This window comes from Conger conger, chromosome 1 (assembly GCF_963514075.1).
Source record: "Conger conger chromosome 1, fConCon1.1, whole genome shotgun sequence".
Taxonomy (NCBI): Eukaryota; Metazoa; Chordata; class Actinopteri; order Anguilliformes; family Congridae; genus Conger; species Conger conger.
In genome coordinates, this window is record NC_083760.1 from 83,587,246 (window position 1) to 83,614,059 (window position 26,814).

Here is a 26,814-nt window from a genome sequence, read left to right on the forward strand (position 1 = left end):
CCACCGACCTTGTGTGTCCCAGTCATTTACCTTAACCACTACGCTGTAGTTTATCTTAACCACTATGCTATAGGCCGATCTGGCCTGGAGCTCTATCTGAGAGTCGATGCCTGGCCACCAGACATAACTCTGAGCCAAGCTTTTCATCCTCACTACACCTGGGTGTGCGGTGTGAAGCTCCCTCAAAACCCGGGGGCATAGTTTGGGTGGTACTATCCCTCGAATACCCCACATGAGGCATCTGTTGAAGTTTGATCAAAATGCCCTTATTGAAAATCAGGAATGATGAAGTTTGATTTAAATACTTTCAGAATCATGTGCAAAAATACCCTTTCCTAAATGTTACTATATATCTCTATACTATATTTCAAATGCTGTTTAGTACTACAATGATAAGCCATACTGTTTGAAGAATTATTATTAATTATGTTAAAATAAATAAGTCAGTCATCTTGAGCAATTAGAACTGTGTGTCTGTTAAAACACATTGAGCTGCAAAGTACAGTCTGTTTAATGAAAGTGCAGAGAACACTTAATCAGGTGTTTACAAACCATGGCATTGGATGCGGCCTGTTTTGACTCTGTGATGCAGCCCAAGAGATGTGGGTCTTTGCAAAGAGATGTTTTGAGTTAGTGATCACCAGCTCAATTTGCCTGCATCATTATATAGGCGAAAGGTTAAGACAGCTCAGCTTTCATAGAGTGACAGAAAATATTAAGGCGGGTTAAGAGAGACAATGTGATGATTTATGACAAATGATTGGTTAGCTATAATGTATAAAGACTAGGATACTTCCTACTGTTACTTTGGAATTCTCTGATCTCTGGAAGTATTCTGGAGCGCACAGACTCCCCGGATTAATCTGTTTTATTTTTAACTAAAGATTTATAATGAGCAACTACTGAGTCTGAATATTTTTTCAACATCATTGCTGCCAAAACAACTTCACCTACGTAAAAGGGTCGAGGAGGAAAAGAGACAAAAAATATTTCCTCAACATTTGGTGCCGAAACCCGGGAACCAATCTTCTGAAGCGGGACTGCTGACGGCTGATGGGACACGGTGTTCTTCCCTGAATAGGACCAGTGCACAACTAAGATACAGGTAAACAGTCACCTTTTTTATAAAAGACTGTGAGGGCGTTACCCGTGGTCCATCAGCTTTTGGCAGTACCTGTAAAGGAGTGACGGATACCTGTGGGTGAGTTGTGGCCTTTTTAAAAGTGTGATGTTGAAAAGCATGAATGATAAGAAATGAGCCTTATATAGCTAACCAAAACCAGTGAGAAGTTGTGTTGGGCATACTGACGGTTGGTGCAGTGCACGCATGCGGGCGGGCAGACTTGTCGAAACTGACTCGAGATACGTGGAATTTTATGTGGAACAGGGCCTTAATAATTTAAAGGCAAGAGACTCCTTTTAGAGGAGAGTCACCGTGCAGAGGATTGTACATATCGCTTCCTATCTTTTGGAAAGACCTTAGCAACCCAGAGAGGGGCAAGGCAGGCTGCTGCACGGGTACAGGCCGCATACGAGAAGTTTTGACGGTATTTTGTAAAATACTTGCTTTCACAAGCTACTATAGCTCTTTGTTTTTTTTTGTGTGTCATATTGACATATTTTTTACATTATTTTAAGGTTTGAGAATCTTGTGTAAATGTATGCGTGATTACTGCAGGGTGTTTTTAATATTGTGAATTTCCCAAGGGAGAGAACAAATTGATTGGTTGTTCTCATATATAATAATGGTCATATATATATATATATAATAAATAATAATAATAAATATTGTGGATTTCCAAGGGGGGAGAACAAATTGGTTGTTCTCATACATAATTATAATATACATATCAGGATACGATAATAAAAATATTAAAGAATATTGTGAATTTTCCAAGAGCTAGCACAAGTTGGTTGTTCTCAAATATAATAAAAATATATAATAAAAAAGTGGTGCAAGAGGAACACATGCGGTTCCATAGTTCCATTGCCGAAGGTTTATTTTCATTTCCATTTCTTATCTTTATTTTTATCTTTATTTTTATATTTCTTATTTTATATCTTATTTAAAAAAAAAAAAATTTTTTTTTTTTTTTTAAACATTTAAAGGGTTATTTTTCTTTCCTCTTTCTGGTTGTTTTTATTCAGTATTGGGGAAAAGCAAATGCAACGAAGAAAGGTTGATCTTGTGATGTTGACGGGCTGCTCAGAAATGTCGGATAAGATTGTTACCCCCCTGGACTATATGTCCAAACATTTTGAAACTGAATATAGCAAAACAATGTCTACTTGGAAAAAATGGACGGAGGGTTACAACAATGTGTGGCCAGATAAGACTGGAACATTTAAACCTGATTACTTGAAGTGCGTTGATGCTGTGTTGACCAAGAAGGAAAAGAAACCAGGCTGGGGGAGCAAAATTGAGTTGAAAATGTACCGACAACATTTCAAGGAATGGAGCTGAGTCGCAGAGGCGTCAGAACAGGCTTGCCGGAGAGACTGAAGCTACCAGGAAGAAGCAGGGAGGGGCACCTGTGAAGGAGGAGCTTCTCTGTGATACAAAACCAAGCGGCCCTGCCCTTCTTGGGAGACCACCACCTTATGCTGGAGCTCCCCCTACCGGAAAATTGTATCCTGACATTGAGGAGGTCCAAATGATGGTAAGTCAAGCGAATACATCTGTCACTGGATTACAGATGGAAGGAGACCTGCAGGTGGAAGGACAACTCAGCGTGAAGGGACTTATAAGGCCAGCTGAGCACCTCCTGTCCTCCCCACTAGAGGGACGTCAGCAGCCCTTCCAGAATTCAACACCCCTTGAGGCAAGACCATTCTGTTCATTGCAGAGTGATGACCGTGAGAGCCAGCTGTTTGGAAGATCCATTGCCCCATCCCTGTCAAAAGCAAGACCTGAGCAACCCTCCCAGAAGCAAGAGCACTCCCTAAAGGCTAGTACTGGGAACAAGACTTTTATCCTGTGGAAAGAAAGGGAGGAAAAAGAGAGACGAGAAAAGGAATTGAGAGAAAGAGCAAGTAAATGTGAAGAAGAACCCCAACTTCGGTGCATCGCTGATGAAGGTGGGGAAAAGCAGAAACTGGCAATTGTTGCGAAAAGACCCTGCAGATGGCGGAAAGGAGAAAAATAATATCCTGGTACCTTGACACCAGCAGCATGGATGAGGACAGGGATGGAGATGACTGCATCCTCGAAGGGAAGTTAAGAATCTTCCCCAAAAGAAGGGAAGACAAAGACCTGATGGACTTTTCATCCGATGACGACAGAGAACCAAGCACCACTGCACTGACGATGCAAGCCTTGCATCTTACTGAGAACGCACATAGAGCCAGAAAGATGTCGGAAAAACACCAAAAATCGGGAGGAAGCCCTGAGGACCAGAAAGAATTAGAGTACTTCGCAAACCAGGCCGAGGCCGCTGCACGACGAGCCCAGAAGAAACTCCGAAGGCAGGAAAAGAAGAAACAGTCTCCCACCAGGAAAAGTCGCAGATTGAAGGATCAACGAAGAAGGAAATTGGGGTTTGAAGATAACAGTGAAAACGATGAAGGAGACAATCAATGCCCCCTCATTGCCCTACCCCAGCCTGGCGGGGGGCAACCACTCCATAAGTACCAACCATGGTCCCATACAGATATGGAAACCATGATCAAGTCTCTGCCCAAGCTACAGCAAGGGGCGGACCCCTGGATTGCTGCATTCCAGCAGAAGAACTCCCACTCAAACCTCTGCCTGGGGGACATGAAGCAACTCCTGTTTTCCATTGCTGGTGGGGAAACACGTAAGATCTTAGAGCAAGCTGGACTACAACCATGCCTGGATACCAATGGAAATGACGACGTGCCCTTCCGTTCGCATCAGAAAGCCCTGTGCTGAAGCCGCAGGGTTCACCACAGCCGTACTGGCACAGCTTGTCATGAAACAGTTCAAACCGCTAGCCTATTACAGCACCAGGCTAGACGCTGTGGAAAGAGGACTGCACCCATGTGAAAGAGGCTTAGCAGCAGCTGCGTTTGCCGTGAACAAGGCAAACCCTTTAATGGCCGGACACCCAACCACGCTATATGTGTCACACGCTGTGGACTCCATGCTGTCCAGAGGAAAATCTGCTCTAACCCACCGAAGAGTTTCTGGCTACGAAGTTTTGTTGACTCAACCACACATCACAATCACTCGCTGCCAGGTTGTAAACCCAGCCACTCTCATGACCACTCCCCTCGGGGAGAACCACACAACTGCATGGCCACAGTTGAAGAAGACTCAACTGCTAGACCTGATCTGTTTACAAACCCCCTCACTACCCCTGACATGACTTTGTTTGTTGACGGCTCATCGTTTATTGACCCCAAAGGCTGTAGGAAGTCAGGATGTGCCATTGTCACTCAACACGCCCCTTTTACTTACCACACTGTAATGGAATCAGCTCTAGCTCCAGGAACTAGTGCCCAGCAGGCAGAGATAGTAGCACTGGCTAGAGCCTGCCAGTTGGCAGAAGGGAAGTCCGTCAACATCTATAGTGACTCTGCCTATGCTTGCGGGGTGGTACATTCTTGGGGGGCCACTTGGGCCCGTCGTGGGTTTTTAACAGCTACTGGGACACCGGTGAAAAATAAAAAAGAGATCTCTGCCTTACTCGAGGCAATTAAACTACCATCAAAGCTAGCCGTGATCAAATGTACAGCACACACAAAAAAAAAACAAGACCCTGTTTCCCAGGGCAACGCGCACGCGGATGCTGCAGCTAAAAGAGCTGCTGACCTACCATCTGGGCCTGCTAATCAGGCCCCTGTAATTGAAATACAGGAATTTACTTTGCAAGAACTTCTGGAGGTCCAGCAGACTGCCTCCACAACTGAGCAAGAACTCTGGAAATTCAGAGGTTGCCCTAAGGATCCTGTCACAAATATATGGCGCCAGAACTCCACAAGCAAAGTTGTTGCCCCAAACTCCCTGTTGCAACTCCTATGCAGATCGGCTCACGGTGTGTGCCACTCTCCAAGGGGGGAGATGATCGAGAAGATTCAAAGATTTTGGTTTTCTCCAAATTTAACCGAAACAGTTACCAATTGGATTTCACACTGTTCAATTTGCCAAGAAAACAATGTGCACAAAGGGATACCCACACAACCAGGAAGCATGCCCCCTGCCCAAGGCCCATTCACCCATCTAGTGATGGATTACATAGATATGATCACACCTGCGGAGGGGAAAAGGTATTGTTTGGTGATCATAGACAGGTTCTCTAGGTGGGTAGAAGCATTCCCCACAAGACATGCAGACGCAGCTACTGTGGCCAAGGCTTTGGTCACAGAAATTTTCCCACGCTTTGGGGTCTGCCAGACCCTGTCTTCCGACAATGGCACACATTTCACATCAGAAGTCGTCAAATCTGTTTGTTTAATGACAGGGGTCAAACAAAAATTCTCCACAGTTTACCATCCACAGTCTGCCGGCATAGTCGAGAGATGCAATGGCATTCTAAAAAATAAAATAATCAAAGCATGCAAAGAGACAGGAATGTCATGGGTCAAGTGTCTGCCCCTAGCTCTCATGGCCATGAGAAATAGCAGGAGCAGGATAACACACTTGACACCCCATGAAATGATTACTGGGAGGGTAATGAATGTCCCAGCAACTAGGCCCAGGATGGGAGAAGTAAGTTTGGAGGTGTTAGAATCAGAACTTGGGGGGTATTTGAAAAACTTAAATCGGGTTGTCAGTGTCATTTATTCCCAGAACAAACAGGCCCAAGGACCACCACCAACAGCAGAGGAAGGAGAGCAGCTGAAGGTAATCCCCGGTGACTGGGTCTACATGAAAAAATTCAAGCGGAAGTGGAAACATCCCAGACAAGTGGGACCCTATCAGGTGATATTTTCCACACCCACAGCAGTTAAAGTTAAGGAAATCACATCATGGATACACCTAACCCATTGCCGACAAGCCCCAGACCCAACCGACCACGATCAGAACTCTCACCCCCTAGGCCCTGTAAAAGGGTTTTAAAATGGGCTTTTGGGATAGGACATCTTGGACTACTTATGCTAATATTCTTTGCCTTTTCTCCTGAGAACAACCCTATAGCTCAGAGAAAGGAAAAACGACAGCAGAACTCACTTCTAACAAATTTATCATGGCTCCAGGGAACTGAATATGCCTCCTACCACTCAAACGTTTGGTGGAGTTACATGAATTACTCCGCACGGGAACAAGCTAACATAATCACAGACTGCTACGTATGCGCGATAATGCCTCACTCCACTGCTTCCCCCACCTTTCTTTTGGCCCAACCATATTCCCAGAGTGAATCATTAGAGCTAGCTCAATCAGTAGGATATGCTGCACACTTCACTGCACCGCCCAACAGCACTCAACTAGGTATGCTGACACCAGGAGAATGGGGCCATTCTTACAATGCCTTTTGGAATGGCCACCCCATACTACCAAGCCACCAATCCCCTGAAAGAACTATAGCCCAAATACGACCCAGAACCCGTTTTCCTGTCTGCTTCAAAGGGAGCGGTAGTTTAGATATGGGAACAACTACCCATTGTAATTTAACCTTAAATGCCACCCGAATGAGGGAGGTGACTAACACTGATTTAACTAAAGGGACTGCTATCGCATTAGACATGTATTGGCAGTGTGGGGAAAATGCTTGGAACCGCCTACCGGTTCGCTGGGGGGGAATATGTGCTCCTGTCACACTAATACAGTCAGTTTTCATAGTTCAAGCGAAGCCAGAGGACCTAGGGAAACATAGAATAACACATAGATGGAAAAGACGAGTCGAGTTGGGCAGACAGGTACAAGCCAAGCCTTAATCACATACCGTATGACCAAAGACTTTTCGGCAGTACTGCAAGCACATCCTGCAGGTGGACCCTGACGAAGGGCCCGACGCCAATGGGGTAAAGAACAAGCACAAGGCTATAGTTATCGATAACTCTGATCCTGAAAATCCAAGTGAATGTGACGATGATGAAAGGCACCGCTCCCCAATTGTTTATGATCACGAGTAAGTATTGTCATAAAACACAAAACCACACAAACATGTAAGATGCAACACATAGAGGCAAACACGAACACCTATGGACAACGACGATGAGGGAGACACAGGAGGGAAAACAACCTCCTGATATTTGAAGGTCTTTGATAGGTTAGATGCACTGACACATAGAGGTAACAATAAATAGACAGGCCTGATTGCGACGGCTGAGTGAAGTGCTAGTAACCTCTCCTCAGGCCAACAATCCAACTGATGACGTCTCACGGATTTGAAGATCATGGTACAAGAACTGATGCTATTCCTATATTTCTCTTTTGCTCATTTAAAACAATGATTATTGTGATTGATAGATTAAATGATTAGTATATTCGTTAGATGAAATGATTGTTGTAATTGATGTATGAAATGATTAGTATAATTGATAGATTAAATGGTTAATGCTATTGATAACGAATGAATTTGGGCATGGTAAAATAATTAATGAAAGAGTGATAACGTTAAAGTTAACTCTCAAGAATGTGAGACCTAGTGGTCTCAAAGGGGGGAATGTTGAAGTTTGATCAAAATGCCCTTATTGAAAATCAGGAATGATGAAGTTTGATTTAAATACTTTCAGAATCATGTGCAAAAATACCCTTTCCTAAATGTTACTATATATCTCTATACTATATTTCAAATGCTGTTTAGTACTACAATGATAAGCCATACTGTTTGAAGAATTATTATTAATTATGGTAAAATAAATAAGTCAGTCATCTTGAGCAATTAGAACTGTGTGTCTGTTAAAACACATTGAGCTGCAAAGTACAGTCTGTTTAATGAAAGTGCAGAGAACACTTAATCAGGTGTTTACAAACCATGGCATTGGATGCGGCCTGTTTTGACTCTGTGATGCAGCCCAAGAGATGTGGGTCTTTGCAAAGAGATGTTTTGAGTTAGTGATCACCAGCTCAATTTGCCTGCATCATTATATAGGCGAAAGGTTAAGACAGCTCAGCTTTCATAGAGTGACAGAAAATATTAAGGCGGGTTAAGAGAGACAATGTGATGATTTATGACAAATGATTGGTTAGCTATAATGTATAAAGACTAGGATACTTCCTACTGTTACTTTGGAATTCTCTGATCTCTGGAAGTATTCTGGAGCGCACAGACTCCCCGGATTAATCTGTTTTATTTTTAACTAAAGATTTATAATGAGCAACTACTGAGTCTGAATATTTTTTCAACATCATTGCTGCCAAAACAACTTCACCTACGTAAAAGGGTCGAGGAGGAAAAGAGACAAAAAATATTTCCTCAACACATCCTTGCTGTATTGTGAGGTCATGTTGACGAACTATGAAGGGTGACAGCTCTTTTGAAGTTGAGAGGAGAGACCATTTCCAGGACACGAGACAGAGTGGGGTCAGACACGGTATCGCGCCTTATCTCAGTGCTACTGATTGGTAGTGTCTCTAATTGGGAAGTGTAGAACACATCTACAGTGTCCTCTTTTTCATCATGTGTGTGTGGAAGTGGTAACCTAGAAAGTCTGTCTGCATTCGTGTACTTCTCCCTTCCGGTACTCAATCGTGTAGTCATGTGCTGATAGCAGGAGCACCCAACGCTGCATCCGGGCTGCAGCCATTGATGGTGTACTTTTCTGTGGACCCAGAATGTTGGTCAGAGGTTGATGGTCCATGAGCAGTGTAAACCTATTAACCTCTTGCTGAGCGTTCTTCAAGCATAGGCAATGGGTATTTCATCGCCATCAGGCATGACATGCAAGAGTACAGCACCTACCCCGTAGGGTGAGGCATCACAAGGGAGACGAAGGGGCAGTACACCATTGTAGTGGGTCAGAACTTTCAGGGATACCATGAGCTCCTTTGCTTTCCTGAATGCTGACTCACAGGCTGCAGTCCACGGCCATTTCTTCTTCTTATGCAGCAGTGCATTCAGCGGTGTCAGGATGGTTGCTCGGTTATAATAATAATAATTTAACGTCCCGAGGAATGAACGTAGTTGGTTGACGTTAGTGGGTGCTGGTGCATCCACGATAGCGTGTTCCTTTTCAGGTGATTTGTGGAGCCCCGCCGTATCAATGATATAGCCTAAGTACTCCACTGAATCCTGGAAAAACAAACACTTTCCCTGTTTGACACGTAGGCCATATTCCTCCAGCCTTCCCAGAACAGCATGCAGGGTTTTTAAATGGGTTTCCTCTTCTGGTCCACTTGAGTATGTCATCCAAATGAGGAGCACTTGATCCATCGCCTTCTGGAATAATCCGGCGCCGACGCTATGCCAAACGGTAAACGGTTGTGGCAGTTTACAAAAAACAGTGCTTTTTCTGTGGAGATCGTCACCAGCTTCCTTGACTCTTCCTCTACTTCCATCTGCAGGTAAGCATTTGACAAGTCTAGCTTACTGAAGCGTAGACCTCCAGCTAATGAAGCAAAAAGGTCCTCAATACATGGAATAGGATACTAATCCACGCAGAGAGCTTGGTTAATCGTGACCTTAAAATCACTGAGTCTCACTGTGCCATCCTTCTTACTGACAGGAACCACGGGCGTGGCCCAGTCACTGTTCCAAAGGTGAAATCGCTCCAAGCTCAGTAAGATGAGTCAGTTCCGCCTCCACTTTTGGTCATAGGGCACAACGTGGTGGGCAGGTACACTGTCAGGTTTAAGAGTCACTCGAGCTTTAATCCCTTTCATTGTGCTGAGCTCATTAGAGAAAACAGTGGAATGCCTCTTTATCGAGCGGTCTGCTCCCAACTGTCCGCTTATCTTCTCCAGAACAATCTCCACGATCCCAAACAGTCCGGCTTCAAGAGTGCCCACTCTATGGGTGTCACAGGATCTGCACTGGCATGGTTTTCCTCCTACCTCTCTGGTCATTCCTATCAGGTGACTTGGAGGGGCTCAGTCTCTGACCCTCACCCCCTACAAATTAGAGTCCCGCAGGGCTCAATTCTTGGTCATCTCCTCTTCTCTCTATACACCATGTATCTTGGTTCTGTTATCTCCTCCCATGGCTTTTCTTACCATTCTTACACCGATGACACCCAACTCTTTCTTCCCCCCCCCCCAATACCCAGGTCACTACACAGATCTCTGCCTGCTTGGCTGATATCTCTGCGTGGATGACTTCCCACCACCTGAAGCTTAACCTAGCCAAGACTGAGCTTCTCTACATCCCTGCTAAGTCCTCTCAATCGACCTCTCACTGACTGTTAAGGACTTTGTAGTTTCCTCCTCCTATAGGGCAAAGAATCTTGGGATGACTCTTGATAACTGCCTCACCCTGGCTCCACAAGTATCCTCCAGTGCCAGAACCTGCAGGTTCTTCCTCTGCATTATACGCCTTCTCGACAATATATTTCTCCTGATGGAGAAAGCCACCCAGCTCCTAGTCCAGGCGCTCGTCATTTCCCGCCTGGATTACTGCAACTCCCTCCTAGCTGGTCTCCCAGCTTGTGCCATCAAGCCCCTCCAGCTGGTCCAGAATGCTGCAGCCCGCCTGATCACCAGTCAGCCCAGGTCGGCTCATGTCACTTCACTCCTCATTGGCCTCCACTGGCTTCCTATTGCCGCATGCATTCCGATTCAAGGCCCTAGTGTTGGCATTTCAGGCTGCTAAGGGGACTGCCCAACCTTACATCCAATCCCTGATCACTCCCTACTCCCCAGCTAGACCGCTCCGGTCTGCCAGCTCTGGTCGCCTTATGGTTCCCTCACTAAGAGCACCTGGCGGTCGAGCTGCACGTTCACGCCTGTTTTCCGTTCAGTGTGCATTAGTGTTCTGCAGTGGGTTGGTTGCATTTTCTCCTGGATTAGTTAAGTATTATTTGTTTGCTTGCTGATTCTAAATTCATTTAGGTGTCATTACAGTGTTCTGTTGTGTACTTGTTTGTTTGTTAGCTACTACAAGTGGTGTTTATTTAGATTCAGTGAAACTGGGTTAGGTGTTTGTTTCTCTCAGGTAAGCTAGGCTATTAAGTTAGGCTATTGTTTTACTGGCTGGCAGGCCACAGCTTTTGTTGTAGGAGGAGCCAATACTTTGCACCCTGCTCAGGGTATAATTACTGGCACACCTGAACTCACTTCAGTGTGCATTAGTGTTCTGCAGTGGGTTGGTTGCATTTTCTGTATTCAGCGTCAGTGTTATTTAAGCAGTTGTGTAGCGCACCAGCGGCAGCTGTGTGCGGCAGCCTCGGCTACTTGCCTCGGCGTACGAAGTCGCAGGTGTACAAAGTCGAGGGTGTCTATCTACGGGTGTCCATCCAGGCTGTCCGAGAGCCTGATGTTTGATTTTGTTTTTGCTGCCTGCCCTCATTATTGGCATGATTATCATCATTCCACTGTGTAGTATTCCTCTTGTCCTCCCTAGTTCCCTCCATGTGTTTCCTTCCCATCCCTGTCCTCTCTCCTCTCCCCAGGTCCCAGTCAGGTAGGAGGTTCGCCTCCCGCCAACATGGGCAGAATATCTCTAACCTCATCTTCCCTCCCAGATCCCCTGGTATTGATCTCTGTGTAGCTGGTGGCCTCTGGAACTGCCAGTCCGCCGTCCAGAAAGCAGACTTCATATCTGCCTATGCCTCCCACCTCAACCTTGACTTTCTTGCTTTAACTGAAACGTGGCTCTCACCAGAGAACACGGCTACCCCGGCTGCCCTTTCCTCTGCCTTCTCTTTTTCCCACACACCCAGATCCTCTGGCAGAGGAGGTGGCACAGGTCTCCTAATCTCATCCTCATGGAGATCTAGTGTCTTCTCCTCATCCCTCTCCTTCTCCTCTTTTGAATTTCATGCGGTTTCTGTTACTCTGCCGTGCAAACTGTTTGTTATTGTTGTTTATCGCCCCCCGGGTCCTCTGGGAAACTTTTTGGAGGAGATGGACATCCTCCTCAGCTCCTCACCTCCCTGATCCTCCTGGGTGACTTCAACCTCAACTCAGAGTCCACCCAGTCTACCTTTCTCTCCCTCCTCTCTTCTTTTGACCTTACCCTCACTCTTTCCCCTCCCACCCACAAAGCAGGCAACCTTCTTGACCTCATCTTCACAAGGAGCTGCACAACAACCAACCTCTCTGTAACACCACTCCATATATCTGACCACTCCTTCATCTCTTTCTCTCTTCCACTCTCCTCTAACACCCATCCATCTCTCCCACCATCCACTGTCACCTGTCGACGGAACCTACGCCACCTGTCTTCCTCCACCCTCTCATCTACAATCCTCTCCTCCCTACCATCTACGGAGTCTTTCTCTCGACTGTCTACCGATGATGCGGCTACAACTCTCATGTCCTCCCTCTCATCTTCCTTTGACTCTCTGTGTCCCCTCACCACCAAACTAGCTCGGGCCTCCCCCCCCAGTCCCTGGCTTTCTGATGCTCTACGAGCTGTCCGAACCGAACTGCGGGCGGCGGAGAGAAAATGGAAAAGGTCCTGTCTCCCCAGTGATATGGCTTCCTTCCATGCCCTCTTATCATCATTCCATTCCTCTGTCTCTCTAGCTAAATCTTCCTTCTTTCACTCGAAAATTAACGCGGCCGCCTCTAATCCCCGCAAACTGTTTTCAACTTTCTCCTCTCTTCTGGCCCCCCCTCCCCCCCCACCCCCCTCATCACTCACACCTGATGACTTTGTCTCCTTCTTTGGAAAGAAGGTCGATGCTATTCGCAATTCCTTCTCCCAACCCTCCACCCCTGCTGACCCTCCTACCCTCCCCAACTCCCTAACCTCCTTTTCTCCCCTCTCTGACGCCGACACGCTGAAACTCCTTACTTCCCACCGCCCAACCACCTGTCCTCTTGACCCCATCCCCTCTCCCCTCCTACAATCTATATCTGAGGACATTCTCCCTTTTCTCTCCTCTCTAATCAACACCTCCCTCTCTTCCGGCACCATGCCCTCTTCCCTGAAGAGGGCCAGAGTCACTCCCCTCCTCAAAAAACCTACTCTCGATCCCTCTGCCCTGAACAACTACCGGCCTGTCTCTCTTCTTCCCTTTCTCGCTAAAACCCTGGAACGGGCGGTCTGCTCCCAACTGTCCACCTATCTTCTCCACAACAATCTCCATGACCCCAACCAGTCTGGCTTCAAGAGTGGCCACTCCACTGAAACCGCCCTGCTCGCGGTCACTGAGGCACTCCACTCTGCTAAAGCAAAATCCCTCTCCTCTGTCCTCATCTTCCTCGACCTGTCGGCCGCCTTCGATACAGTCAACCATGAGATTCTGCTCTCATCGCTGGCTGGGATGGGTGTCACAGGTTCTGCACTCGCTTGGTTTTCCTCCTACCTCTCTGGTCGCTCCTACCAGGTGACTTGGAGGGGCGCACTCTCCGACCCTCAACCCCTACGAACTGGAGTCCCGCAGGGCTCGGTTCTTGGGCCTCTCCTCTTCTCGCTATACACCATGTCTCTTGGTTCTGTTATCTCTTCCCACGGCTTCTCTTATCACTCCTACGCTGATGACACCCAACTCTTCATTTCCTTCCCCCCTGACACCCAAATCACCACACAGATCTCTGCCTGCTTGGCTGATATCTCTGCATGGATGACTTCCCATCACCTGAAGCTCAACCTTGCCAAAACTGAGCTTCTCTACATCCCTGCTAAGTCCTCTCCGTCAATCGACCTCTCACTGACTGTGGAGGACTTTGTAGTTTCCTCCTCCCGTACGGCAAAGAATCTTGGGGTGACTCTTGATAACTGCCTCTCCCTGGCTCCACAAGTATCCTCCACTGCCAGAACCTGCAGGTTCTTTCTGTTTAATATACGCCGCATCCGTCATCTCCTGACGGAGAAAGCCACCCAGCTCCTAGTCCAGGCGCTCGTCATTTCCCGCCTGGATTACTGCAACTCCCTCCTAGCCGGTCTCCCAGCGTGCGCCATCAAGCCCCTCCAGCTGGTCCAGAATGCTGCAGCCCGCTTGATCACCAGTCAGCCCAGGTCGGCTCATGTCACCCCGCTTCTCATTGGCCTCCACTGGCTTCCTATTGCCGCACGCATCCGATTCAAGGCCCTAGTGTTGGCATTTCAGGCTGCTAAGGGGACTGCCCCACATTACATACAATCCCTGATCACTCCCTACTCCCCAGCTAGACCACTCCGGTCTGCCAGCTCTGGTCGCCTTACGATTCCCTCTCTACGGGCACCTGGCGGTCGAGCTGCACGTTCACGCCTGTTTTCCGTTCTGGTTCCTCAGTGGTGGAATGACTTGCCTACCTCTGTCAGGACAGCAGAATCCCTCCCCCTATTTCGACGCAGACTCAAAACACACCTGTTCAAACTCTACCTTAGTCCCCCCTCCTGATTTACCCCGCCCCCCCCTTCTGATACCCCTATCCCTGTCTAACGCCCCCCCAAAAAAAAAAAAAAAAATTGCACTTATGATGACGACTATGTTTAGAACAGCAGTCCAGGTGTATTTTTCTAGTTCTGGATGTGATGCTTTGACTTGTGGTAGAACCTATGCACTTGTAAGTCGCTTTGGATTAAAAGCGTCTGCCAAATGACTAAAATGTAAAATGTAAAATGTAAATGGTTCCTCAGTGGTGGAATGACTTGCCTACCACTGTCAGGACAGCAAAATCCCTCCCCCTATTTCGACGCAGTCTAAAAACACACCTTTTCAAACTGTACCTTAGTCCTCCCTCCTGATTTCCCCACCACCCTTTCTGATATCCCTATCCCTCTTGTCTAACCCCCCCCCCACCCCCCAAAAAAAAAGGCACTTATGATGACTATATGTTTAGAACAGCACTTCATGTGTATTTCCCGAGTTATGGATGTGATGCTTTGACTTGTGGAAGAACCTATGAACTTGTAAGTCGCTTTGGATTCAAAGCATCTGCCAAATGACTAAAATGTAAAAAATGTAAATTGTTTGTGTCAATCATAGAACAATTATCTAAAAAAACACCAACAACCAGTGGCATTAGTCGATGCACTATTTTCTGTTAGTGATTTTCAAATTGGACTGTAGAAATGTATAGTTTTTGGTGGTTTAGCCTGATTTTTTTATAAAAGCAATGGAAAAAATCATTCAGTTTGGTCCACATACAGTGCTCTTGTGTTAACTTTGAAAAGTTGAAAAAAAGTATCAATAAATGCTTGTTTGCAATTGTAAAGACTGTGAAACAAACCCGCAGTATGTTATAATTATACATGTAATTTTTGACAGTATTCTGATTTTTTTTCAATGACTCCACTCTTCTACTGTTTCCACCATTCCCTTTATTTAGAACCACAAAAAGACCATATTGAAACGTGTATAACGTGTAAAAGTATTTTTTCATGCTGTAGTAAAGTATTGTCAAAACAACTAAACAGTGAATCTATAGGTTTCTTTTGTGTGGGCGATCTAAACAAATTTCATCAAAAATCGTACTGAATGGTCAAGGGGGGTTAGGAAGCCCATACTGAATGATCAAGGGGGGTTCACTGTTTCCTTTGCTGACAATGACCATTTGGTTTCCTTGGTCACACCATATGCTTATAAAATAATGTGTATTTGTCTGCCTGCCACCCAATCAGGGACAACTACCTGTATTTTACATCAGGAGGTTGGGGGCATAAAAGCTCATTCCTTTGTAACATGAGTTTGGAATTGAACTGCCTTGCTAATGTCGTGTCTAGGAAACGACAGAGTCCAAATCTCCAATTTGTCGAAAAACATCTTCACGAGGGAAAAGACACCATGGCAGCAAGCTGTTCAGGAAAATCTGACTTTATTTAGCACAAGTGCATAAAGCCGGACCAAAAACATGGACCCGGACTGCCATTTTTACACCCATTTTATACACAGTTACTCCTCCTACAACTCCACCTCCAACCTCATTCTGGCAAATCACCCACATTGTTCTTATCTTAACTCCTCCAACAACGTCATTGTGGCAAATCGCCAAAGGTCCTTATGCTCTGCCAGCTCTGTACAAAGTTCAGGATGCCCCCTGTCCTCACTTCACCCACAGAGTGGGAAACTACAAGATCTCATAAAGTTCTGGATGCCCCACGTCTAACACACACGTCATCCATACACGTCACTCTGTATCTTTCCACATATGGGTCACTTTTCTGTCACGAGCTTATGAGCAGTAAATCATTGAAAATATAGACTTACTAAACATTTGATTACTATTCACTTCTAATATACTTTTCTAATATACAGACATACTAAACTGATTAATTATTCTCTTCCAAGTGAGTAAATGTACGTTGCATTCTTTGCATTCTTTGCCTACAACTTTTTTTTTCACTGTGGTTTCTTGCGTTTTCATAGCTATAATTAATGTTCTAGGTTCATTTGATTTGATAACAAGCAACAAGCAAATAGTGATTATAAGTCACTTCCATATAGATATACTTCTGGCATAAAACATCGAGAGTCCCGGAGAAATCAACTATAAAGGCATATCTCGCTTTGCCCGTGTCCTTGACAGTTCGAGACGCCTCCCCCCCCAGCTGGCTGCTGTGTAATTCTAGCACAATTTAGCAGTTAATCAGTTTGAAACTATACAGGGTACATATCATACTTTAATACGGATATATTGATACACTTTTAGCATACATCAGAGCGCTTTGGAGGAACCAGCCTGCTCATCAAGGTGGAGTCTGATTTTGACTTGTGATTGTTTATCATGCTTTTAGGAGGGAGATCTTTTGTTCTGTGAATTTTCCCCTACACTTTTACCTGGTATGCTTCATACTGTAATTAAAGAATATTTTTGCTATCTTAATACATTGTTGCGAACCTGATCGGACTACTTGTTTTACTTCACCAAGGACCAAATTCCTACACTGTGTATGACCCCTGCCTGCTTCTCTGGTCTCTTCTCTTGTTTTTGTGGATATCTGTACCTCTGCCTTATTTGGACTAACCTCCCAGTTCTTTTAACCCGTTTCTGTTTACGCTCTGTCTTCCCCTTCATCTGCCTTCATTAAAACCTGCCATTTTTTCATCATCCCAGTGTCTGCTATTGGTTCCTCTGCCGTGAAACAGACATCAGGAGGAAATAGGCTAAATTGAGGTCTGTTTAGAGAGGACTGTGAGCCCTCATTATCTGATAGCCGTTATAACCATGCAGAAAACTTACTCGTTAGCAGGTGCAGCACAAACATAAGATGTTTCACCTGTAAAAGAATGATAAAACAATATTAGAGGGTTTTTATCGCACGCATCTAGGAACTGGACTTTTTTTTTTTTAAAGTACCAGCAGGGTATCCCACGTTTATCCTTGAGGTAAACCACCACAGTTGGTATATTGAACACGGTAAATATACTGATCTGACCTGTTTAGAAGTGAAGTCAGATTTACAGGGTTAAACGGGAGGTGTGTTTGTATTTTGATATTTTTAATCTCCTACATTTTTTTGCCGCTGTACTTTATAGGTGGTCCCTGAAATTTCAGAGCGCAGACAGATAGCCATAGACGTATTTTCCCCATTTTAAAAACGTAAGTAATTATGACCAAAAAGATGCAAGTTCACTGCTTACGTTTCCAGGGTTCAAAAACAGTTTTGGCAATCGTTTGCAATACTTTAGAACACAGGTGTCAAACTCCAGTCCTGGAGGGCCGTAGTGTCTGCTGGTTTTTGGGGTGTTCTGGGTTCATTCAAGTAATTGATTGGTTAAAGTATCCACACGCCTTGTTCTCAAGGCCTGAATTGGCTTTAATTGGCAGCTGATTGAAAGGAAACCACAAAAACCTGGAGACACTGCAGCCCCCTGGGGATTCAGTTTGACACCCCTGCTTTAGAACATTTGTATTAATCAAGTCAGAACCATGGACCAACGTGGATGGTCATAGAATCAAATCAACAAGTCAACAAATCAACTAACGATAGTTGGGATGCTATGCTACTCGTGTCAGTATCAGAGGAAAAGAACAATACAATAAATTCACTGAATGTATTGTTCACTGTGTTCTTATGCCTAATTCACTGAATGCATTTTTTACAATAAAATGTGAATTAATATATGAAAATAAATTTCTTTTCCAAGCTTTTGTTATATCTTTCAACTTGTCATTATTATTTTTTAAATTAATAGTATATTTATATTTATTGCATGTACTTATAGACGCAACTCCTCCTCCAGTTAATAAAACAAAACGGACCAATTTGGTCGCTTCCTCTTTGTTAAGGGATGCAATTTATACTTCCTATATCATAAGGTTTTTTAAAACAGCCCCCTGACTTAACATTGGTGGAACGCTAGGAAAACCAGAAAAACCAGTCCAACAAATGAACAAACAAATCAATAACTGCTGGCAGAATTTGCAGCGCCCTTCTAATTCGAATGTCGTGTCTAGGAAACGACAGAGTCCAAATCTTCAATTTGTCGAAAAACATCTTCGCGAGGGAAAAGACGACACCAGGCAGCAAGATCTTCAGGAAAATCAGACTTTACTAGCACACGTGCATAAAGCCGGATCAGCTCTCCAGAACTGAACCCCGACTGGCATTTGTACACCCATTTTATACAGTTACTCCACCTACAACTCCTCCTAAAACCTCATTCTGGCAAATCACCCACACTTTTCTTATCGTAACTCCTCCCAACGCTCCTCCCACAACGTCATTGTGGCAAATTGCCAACGGTCCTTATGCTCTGCCAACTCTGTACAAAGTTCAGGGCATTCTGCCAACTACGTGTCCTCACTTCACCCCGCACCTGCTCTTGGCAAACTACCAGACCTCATAAAGTTCTGGATGCCCTCCCTCTAACACGTCATCCATACACGTCACTCTGTATCTTTCGCTTTTATAAGACAAACTAAGCAGCAGTAATCATTGAAAATATACAGACAAACTAAACATTTCATTAATATTCACTTCTAATATACTTTTCTAATATACAGACATACTAAACATTTGATTAATTATTCTCTTCTAAGGGAATAAATGTACGTAGCATTCTTTGCTCTCATTTCAACAGTTTTCACTGTGGTTTCTTGCGTTTTCATAAGCTCAGCTATAATTAATGTTCAAGGTCAAATAGATACACTTCTGGCATAAAACATTGAGAGTCCCGGAGAAATCAGCTGTACAGTCATATCTTGCTCTGCCCGTGTCCTTGACAGTTTGGTCTACACAGTACACAGTTCAAGACGCCCCCCCCCCCCCCCCCCCCCCCCCCCCCCCGCCAGCTGGCTGGGCTCACTGTAATCCTAGCACAATTTAGCAGTTACTCAGTTTGAAACTATACAGGGTACATATCATACTTTAATACAGATATATTGATAAACTTTTAGCACACATCGTCGAGAGTTTTGGAGGAACCAGCCTGCTCACTAAGGTGGAGTCTGATTTTGACTTGTGATTGGTTATCATGCTTTTAGGAGGGAGATCTTTCGTTCTGTGAATTTTCCCCTACATGAATGCAATGCGAGTGAAGTACATTTACGGACTTATGACCAGTACTTGAAGTGGAAAAAAATAAGTGCCAGTACTCCTTATTCACGTGTTGGAAAGTGTATCGGCCGGTATCAGCAAACCCTTAAGTATTACATTTGAAGTTTTCAGTGAATAAATGATACTATGAGGTATTGCTTTTGTTCACAATATACTGTGTGTTTATTTTGAAAAGTGACACACATTTAAAATTTTGAAATGCTCAAGGCAGCTTCGGTGTATGACGAAAGGTCAACAGGCCTGTAATGGAGAGCTCTGCGTAGCTGGGTGGGGCACTCCATGTTCCCTATGGACAAACACAACACAGACACAGGTAGAAGAGGGAGATAAACAGAAAGAAAATGAGAGGGCAGTTAGTTATGCAGGTGGCAATGAATTCTGTCAAGTGATTTTTAGCAGGCAAAAGTTTTAAAATCAGAAATACATAGGTAATGTATTTCATTTTATTTTTTCAGGTAAAGCAATACTTTTAATAAGCATATTTAAATGATTCATGTGGATGTCTAGTTTTAATTTGTTTGTTTAAGTACAGAAATTACATTATATATATTTGATGGTAGCAAAAATTCTGAAAGCACTAAACATTTTCGGGAGGACAAACATTTATTGATAAGGAATAAGATGTTCACATACTTAAAGAAATGGCACCAGTATGCCCTGGGGATGAACTGAGGAATTGATGAACTGATGCATCTGTAGATCTTCTTCCTTTTGCCAGGCAGAGGCAGAAAGAGACAGAGAGAGATCGAGGCAGAAAGATACAGAGAGAGATCGAGGCAGAAAGAGAAAGAGAGAGATAGAGGCAGAAAATGAGAGGGCAGTTAGCTATGAATGTGGTGATGAATTCAGAGAGGATATCACATTGTAAATGGTGAATTAATTCAACAGCTCTTGTCATCTATTGTGAAATAATGAAACACATTAGCAAGGTTGACCAAATACTCACTGCCAAAGACAGGAGAGGTAAGTAGCCTAAAATTGTCAGCAATGTTAAATTATTAGCCTAGATATTACTCAGAAAAAAATATTCTGCATGCACTAAATAGGTAAAAGATGTCAACGTACTTAGAAAAGGCTCCAACAGGTCTTGGGCTCAGATGTGCTTGAGCGGTCAGGGGCTTCGCATGCTGTTTCGCTTGCAGATCTTCTTCCCTTTGCCAGCCAAGACCTTACATATCTCTGCGGACTGAACTGCTCTAATGGTGGTCCATTGCATTTCAGAAAAACAAGGTTGGACAGTCGGCTTATAGCAAGGGAGTTCCTTTTGGCGGTAAGAATGTCGTTCATGCTGCTGAAGGCTCGTTCACATTCACTGGTGGAGACCGCAATGGTGTGGACAGCTTTAAGTAGAGGCTCCAGGGTTGCTGGTGTCCGGGATGCCCTTAGCTCCTTGTATTCCCGGAATCCCTGGATACTTTCCCTTTTATCTACTTTTAGTGTGTCACACAAACGAAGCACCGCTGCATCACCATGGAGTATGTCCAACTGTCCCTCAGGCCAACTGTCTGGTTGAAGGACCTTCATGTCTGTCATCAGTTGGTCACCACCTCTATTTGAGCAGCTTGCTTGTGTGCTGACATAAGAGCTAGTTGTTGGAGCCATCCTGCATTTCAGATTTTCTGCCATGCTCCGGAAGAACTGTCCTGCATTGATTTTCACTATTTTTTCATTATCACGTAGGGCTACGTTCTTGAATGATTTCTCAGTTTGAGCTTGGAGGGCAGATGTTGTGTAGGGGCCAGGTGTTGAAACCATGGACTCAAAGACACGAATCTGTCGAGCCAGCAGCTTGTCCGCATCAGGAAGCGTCATGTCTCTCTTTTGGAGCAACCTTGACAGATCACTCAGTTCTGTGAGGGCATCATACATAACTCCAAGATTACAAACAAAAGGCACAGATGTGAGAACATCATGGAGTCCCTTGTACTTTGCTCTCTCTCTTGAATCCCTGCTAACATCATTGGCAGCACTAGAAAAGTGCACCTGAAGCACTTTGTAGCTCTCCCAGACTGCTCTGACAGTCCTCTCACTCGAAGCCACCCAACGGATTGACAAAACACATCCTATGACAAGTAGACGCTGCCCAACATCCTGTGCGCACTGAGCCAATTGTCTCTGATTTTTTGGAGATGCATGATATAATGTATACAGCTTATCAAAGAAAATCTGAAAATGGTTAAGTCCACTGACCTCTTTGACAACATCCCCAACTGCCAATTCTAGACGGTGATTAGAACAGTGCCATACAAGCAGGTCCGGGAATTTAGCACAAAGCTGTGTAGCAACCCCTGCTTTTCTGCCAAGAATAACTGATGCTCCATCACATGCAAATGACACAAAACACTCACCTAATAAGTGTTCATCAAAACCATATTTGTCCAGGCATGCCAGCAATGTCCTTGTGATATCATTTGCTGTGGTCCCATCCAATTCCAGGAGTTCAAAAACTACAGTGTCTGGCTCTGCGTCAGCAAAAGCTACCCGCAAACAGACCACCAGCACAGTCTTGCCACTGATTGTGGTGGATTCATCAATCAGCAAACATAATTTCCGTCGGTTTGTGATGATGTCGTCGACCATTCTTTTCTTCATTTCAGTTGCAATATGGTCGATGATGTCAGCACATGTCTTGTTTGAGTGCAAAACACGGCCCATGTTAACTCCATTTAACTCTTGCAAGCTCACATCAATTGGCATATCTGTAAATGGTCTCCCATGTTTACCAATTTTATAGGCTGTTCGGAACACTTTGCAGGTTGTATCATGTTCAGCCCTGTGCATTTCTTGAATCCTCTTGTGAATTTCATCACGTGTGGCCATCTTTTCAATCTCAGCTGCTTTTATGTGGGATTTGGAATCTTTGTGTTCCTTTATTTTCTTACGCAATGAATGTTGTTGTCTAGCCTTATCAGTGCCAAAGGAGGAAATTGAACATTCACTCCACTCAGTTGACAGCCTCAATCCATGCTCTTTATGAGCAGCCAGCGATGTAACTTTACTACATACTTTGCACCCAAGCTTTTTGTCTTTGACAATGAGCCAGTCATTCTGAGCGCAAAAATAAAGCATTTGCTCCTTTGACCAACAGTCGGGCCGTTCATCTTGACTCACGTTGTTGTTGATAACGTCGGTATTGGCTGCGGTAGGTGCAACGTTACCTTGTTGAAGCAGCTCCCGACCTTCATTTAATACTGGCTCTGGCTGGGGAGGATTTGACACACTGTCGTGTCTTTGCTCTGTTGTTTCGCACTCGGAACGTGCTCTCTTGCCCTTCTGTAACCAAGCTAACATAATGGCGGCAAAATTTACTGGACCGCGGAGAAGTTATGAGAGAAGTTTTACTCCGCGTGCACCTTACCGCGTGCACCGAGTGCACCCTGAGTAATGAAGTTTAGGGGCTCCCAACAAAAGGCTGTTGTAGTAGGGAGGACAACCGAAAAATTTATTTCCGGAAATCAGCATGAATATTATGATTATTATCTCAGTTTAACCTTAAATTAACGTGTGGTGGACAATAATTCTGCTTAGGTTTAATTTTAATGTGACAAAATGACTGTTTTTGTGGCTTTTAAGCGCTCATTTTACCAGCATTCCATCAATGTTAAATGCTGGACCCCGACGGCACCGAAAAACAGGCAGATTTCACTGCCATTCCATTCTTTACGTATATGGAGCTCGAAAATGGTGACACAACAATAGCTTTTGCTGGTTTACTTCACGCGCTCATACATGGCAGTTGGTGGCAGTTCGAACTGTCAAAAGTGTGACTGGAGCCAGGTCAATATTTTTGCTGGGTACTCGGTATGTCCAGCCTTATAAGTCCAAAGTCCCTGGTTACTTTTTCATAGTTTCAATGGATTTTGACAATAGACATGTCAGACTTCAATCATGTTAACGCTCTCGAGCGTGCGTCAAAGTTTAGGTAGCAAATAACAGTGCTGTATCCTTCTGACGTCATTTACATAGCTACAGAACTGTCCGATCACGCCGAATCACTGATAGAAACAAGATGAATTAATGACGATTCAGAAAATGTATAACTTTTAAAGATTAAAATAAATCCTATGGTGGGACTTTATGGACGGTACGACAGAAAATTCCGGTGCCGTCGAACTTAATCGAATGCTTTCATTTATATCGTTCGAATGACCAAGTGCCGTTAAAAAGCTAATTGTATGGCTTTGTGCTATTCGCGTATGCTAGCTACATCATGCTAACATCGTACAGGGACCAGTAAAGGCTTAGAACACACTAGCACTTAGTTATTGTAAGTTTGATCACCTCTACTGTAAAGTAAAAAAGTGGACAAATTACGTTTTCTGTGAGAAACCTATTGGCGAGCTCACGTGCACACACAGCGGTCTACATTCTAAAGCTCCACTTTGCCCTCCCTAGTTGTAGACGTAGTACATGACGATTCATAGCGAAACGTAATTACTAGGGTTGCCAACTCCCTGAAATGGAAATAAGGGACACCTAGGTTTTTTTTTGCTAAACGATTTTTCACACTATACTTGTACAGAACTTTGGTCAATTACAGTTGTTTTAAATGTGCTTTATAAATAAAGTTTGAGTTGAGTTGAGCTCTGTGCTGCAGTCAGACGTCTTTGCTGTAAAAATAAGTATTGGGGGTGCAATACCATCTGTGAACACAGACACGGGGGCAGCATCGCGGTCGGGTGCTGTGGCGGCACCAGAAAGCCCCGCGAAGAAGACATAATGCTCACTGAGCATAGCTGCAGAAGACTTGCCGGTTCCCGTTTGAAGCAACGAGGATTCCGATCAGTGATCAGAGCAGTGTGAGTGTGCCGGTACTCCGCAGAGTAAAATGTAGAACTTCCGGTACTGCGTACCGGTGAGTACCGGCCCACTTCAAGCACTGCTTATGACTAATGTCATACTCATATCAACACATGATCAAGACAGTTCACGTTGGAAAACAGCGAACATATGTACCAGCAGCACTCTTGGTATATCAGAAAATAACAGACATTGTTTTCCACTGCTCCGAATAATGGGAAAGTAACCAATTTAGCTAATCTACCATTATTTCCAAACCTTTCTAAATACGTTTTAAATACGTCTAAAAATCGTTTTAACAACCAGTCGTACAAAGAGAGACTTACGTTAACTTGCGTTTTAGAGCGATCGTGGATCTCGTGGAGTCTCGTTACTTCCAATCATTTCCACAGCGCTGCTATTGCCGAAGCAGCACACGTGGACGGGTCCTTTGTTTTACAGTTGAGCCTGCGGGCGTGCTTCATGAAGTTGGCTAATGTTGCTGGCCACAATTGGAGACTTCCGGTTCGCATTTATCAAAATAAAAGTTCGGTTAATAAAATTATTCCCTTTTTAAAAAACCCTCTCGGGCTTAAAGGCTCCGCCATCCAGCGTTCCACAGAGCTTGACTAAAAAATTAGACTTCCTGTTCAGAACTTCCGATACACACCTGTGTGCGTGTGTGTGTGGACTGGATTTTGTTTTGACATTGATCGTGTCCATTTATGTTTCCAATGGAACATATAAACATTGATCTCAGTTATATACACAATTATATAACGCATAAATACGTTTTTATTTTGCGTTGGTAGGCTATTTCTTTCCTTCTCAGCTCATGAATGTTGCAAAATCTTGCCTGTGTGCCTGCATGCCTAACAATATCCAAGCTAATGAAAAAGTATGTGGAGCAAAGGAGCGAACGAGGGGAATAAAGAAAATCGGGACAACCTTATTGCCGAGGCAGCACATGCATGCGCTTCATTGTTTCTATGAGGACAATGTCTTCCACTGCTCCGAACAATGGGAAAGTAACCTACTTAGCTAGTTATTATTTCCAAAACGTTCTAAATACGTGAATACCACAATAGCCTACATCAGATTCAGAATGCTAATTTATTACGCTTCCAATTAGCCGTACTGTAGCGTTACATCCAAACAGGCTGGAGATGTAAATGGTAAATGGTTGGGATTTATATAGCACCTTTATCCAAAGCGCTGTACAATTGATGCTTCTCATTCGCCCACCCATACACATGTCCGGATCTTATGGCTACTCACAAAGCATTCTTTGTCGTTTTAACAACCAGTCGTACAAAGAGAGACTTAAGTTAACTTGCGTTTTAGAGCGATGGTGGATCTCATTATCATTACTTCCAATCATTGCTACAGCGCTGTTATTGCTGAAGTAGCACACGCGGACGGATCCTTTGCTTTACAGTTTAGTCTGCGGGCGCCATCCAGCGTTCCACAGCGCTCGCTTAAAACCTGACTCCTATAAAATTTGTGGGCTTTGCTGAGCCCACAAATATTCCCATAGCCAGTTCACCTCGAGACACCAGCAACATTGGATCAAAGGAAAAAATCTATACAAATCTATACAAACTATTTACTGTATTCCCAGAATCCCGATGTGTCATCTGAACGCCTTGTACTGCAGCAGTTTATGTTCTAGGCTATGGTCAGTTACATCTCACCTACGCCAATTCAGAAACATTTCTGTCAATTAGAGAAATGTAGCATAGCCTATATGGAGCTTCATATGCTTCATATTCATATTGTTTTTCAATGTAAATGAAATAAAAGGTAGAAGTAAAGGGGGTCGTTAGTGGAGTTGCACTGTATGTGAAGGCTGTCTTTTTTTTTGTTTGTTGGGCGAGATGGATGAAAAGTCATTGGGAAGGAAAGGAGCAGGAAAGTTGGTCAATGTTGCTATAATTTCATAGTGAGTTACCTGAGAGTGTTTTTAGATTTTGTCAGCTTTAGAGTGACAGCATTCGCAAGGGTTCCACTGAGATAGGTGCCAAGATTATGGTCATGTGGCAGCAGTTTGTAGGAGAAGGGTGCACAGGGGAAGGAGGTGTGGGAAAGTTTGGTGTACAGAAGAAGTGTTGTTGTGTCTAGGAAATGACGGAATTCTGAGTCCAATCTCTAATTTGTCAAAAAACAACTTCACGAGGGAAAAGACACCACGGCAGAAGCTCTTCAGGAAAATCAACATAACTCTGTGGCGCCTCAATGCGCAGGCTCACATTTTTGCTTTGTGAGCTGTTTTAAAAAATAAATGTTATTATCACATCTTGTTCCTTGAAAATGACAGTCTTCAAAGCAAGACGTCCTGCCCTGCAAGCCGGTCAGGTCACCCTGCCCCGCAAACTATTTTGGCAAAGACAGCCTACAAAGCAAGACGCCTTGTTCTTATCACATCTTGTTCCGTAAACTATGAATTCATGCAAAACATGGTGCTATTCTGTACTCTCCAACTTTTCTTAAGCATACACATTATTTTATTCAATTCAATACATATGGGTGACTATACTTCCAACACAAATGAGCAGTTAATCAGTTTGAAAATATATAGGCATACTTAATTGTACTTTAA

At 44.2% G+C, this 26,814-nt stretch overlaps 1 protein-coding gene across 2 annotated transcripts in view; it reads right to left on the bottom strand.

Moving 5' to 3' along the window:
* The window catches only part of LOC133132825 (CD276 antigen-like), a 137,311-nt gene extending 112,662 nt beyond the window's left edge, over positions 1-24,649 (bottom strand). Inside the window, exons 1-2 of one of the 2 annotated variants that reach the window (XM_061248652.1) lie at positions 24,563-24,649; positions 17,117-17,153 (exon numbers count right to left, since the gene is read on the bottom strand). In XM_061248652.1, coding sequence (XP_061104636.1) covers positions 17,117-17,141 — 25 coding nt within the window. In that variant the 5' untranslated portion in view covers positions 17,142-17,153; positions 24,563-24,649. The remainder of the gene's footprint in view (positions 1-17,116; positions 17,154-24,562) is intronic. The other variant, XM_061248619.1, reaches the window with a different exon arrangement.
* Between the last annotated feature and the right edge of the window lie 2,165 nt (positions 24,650-26,814).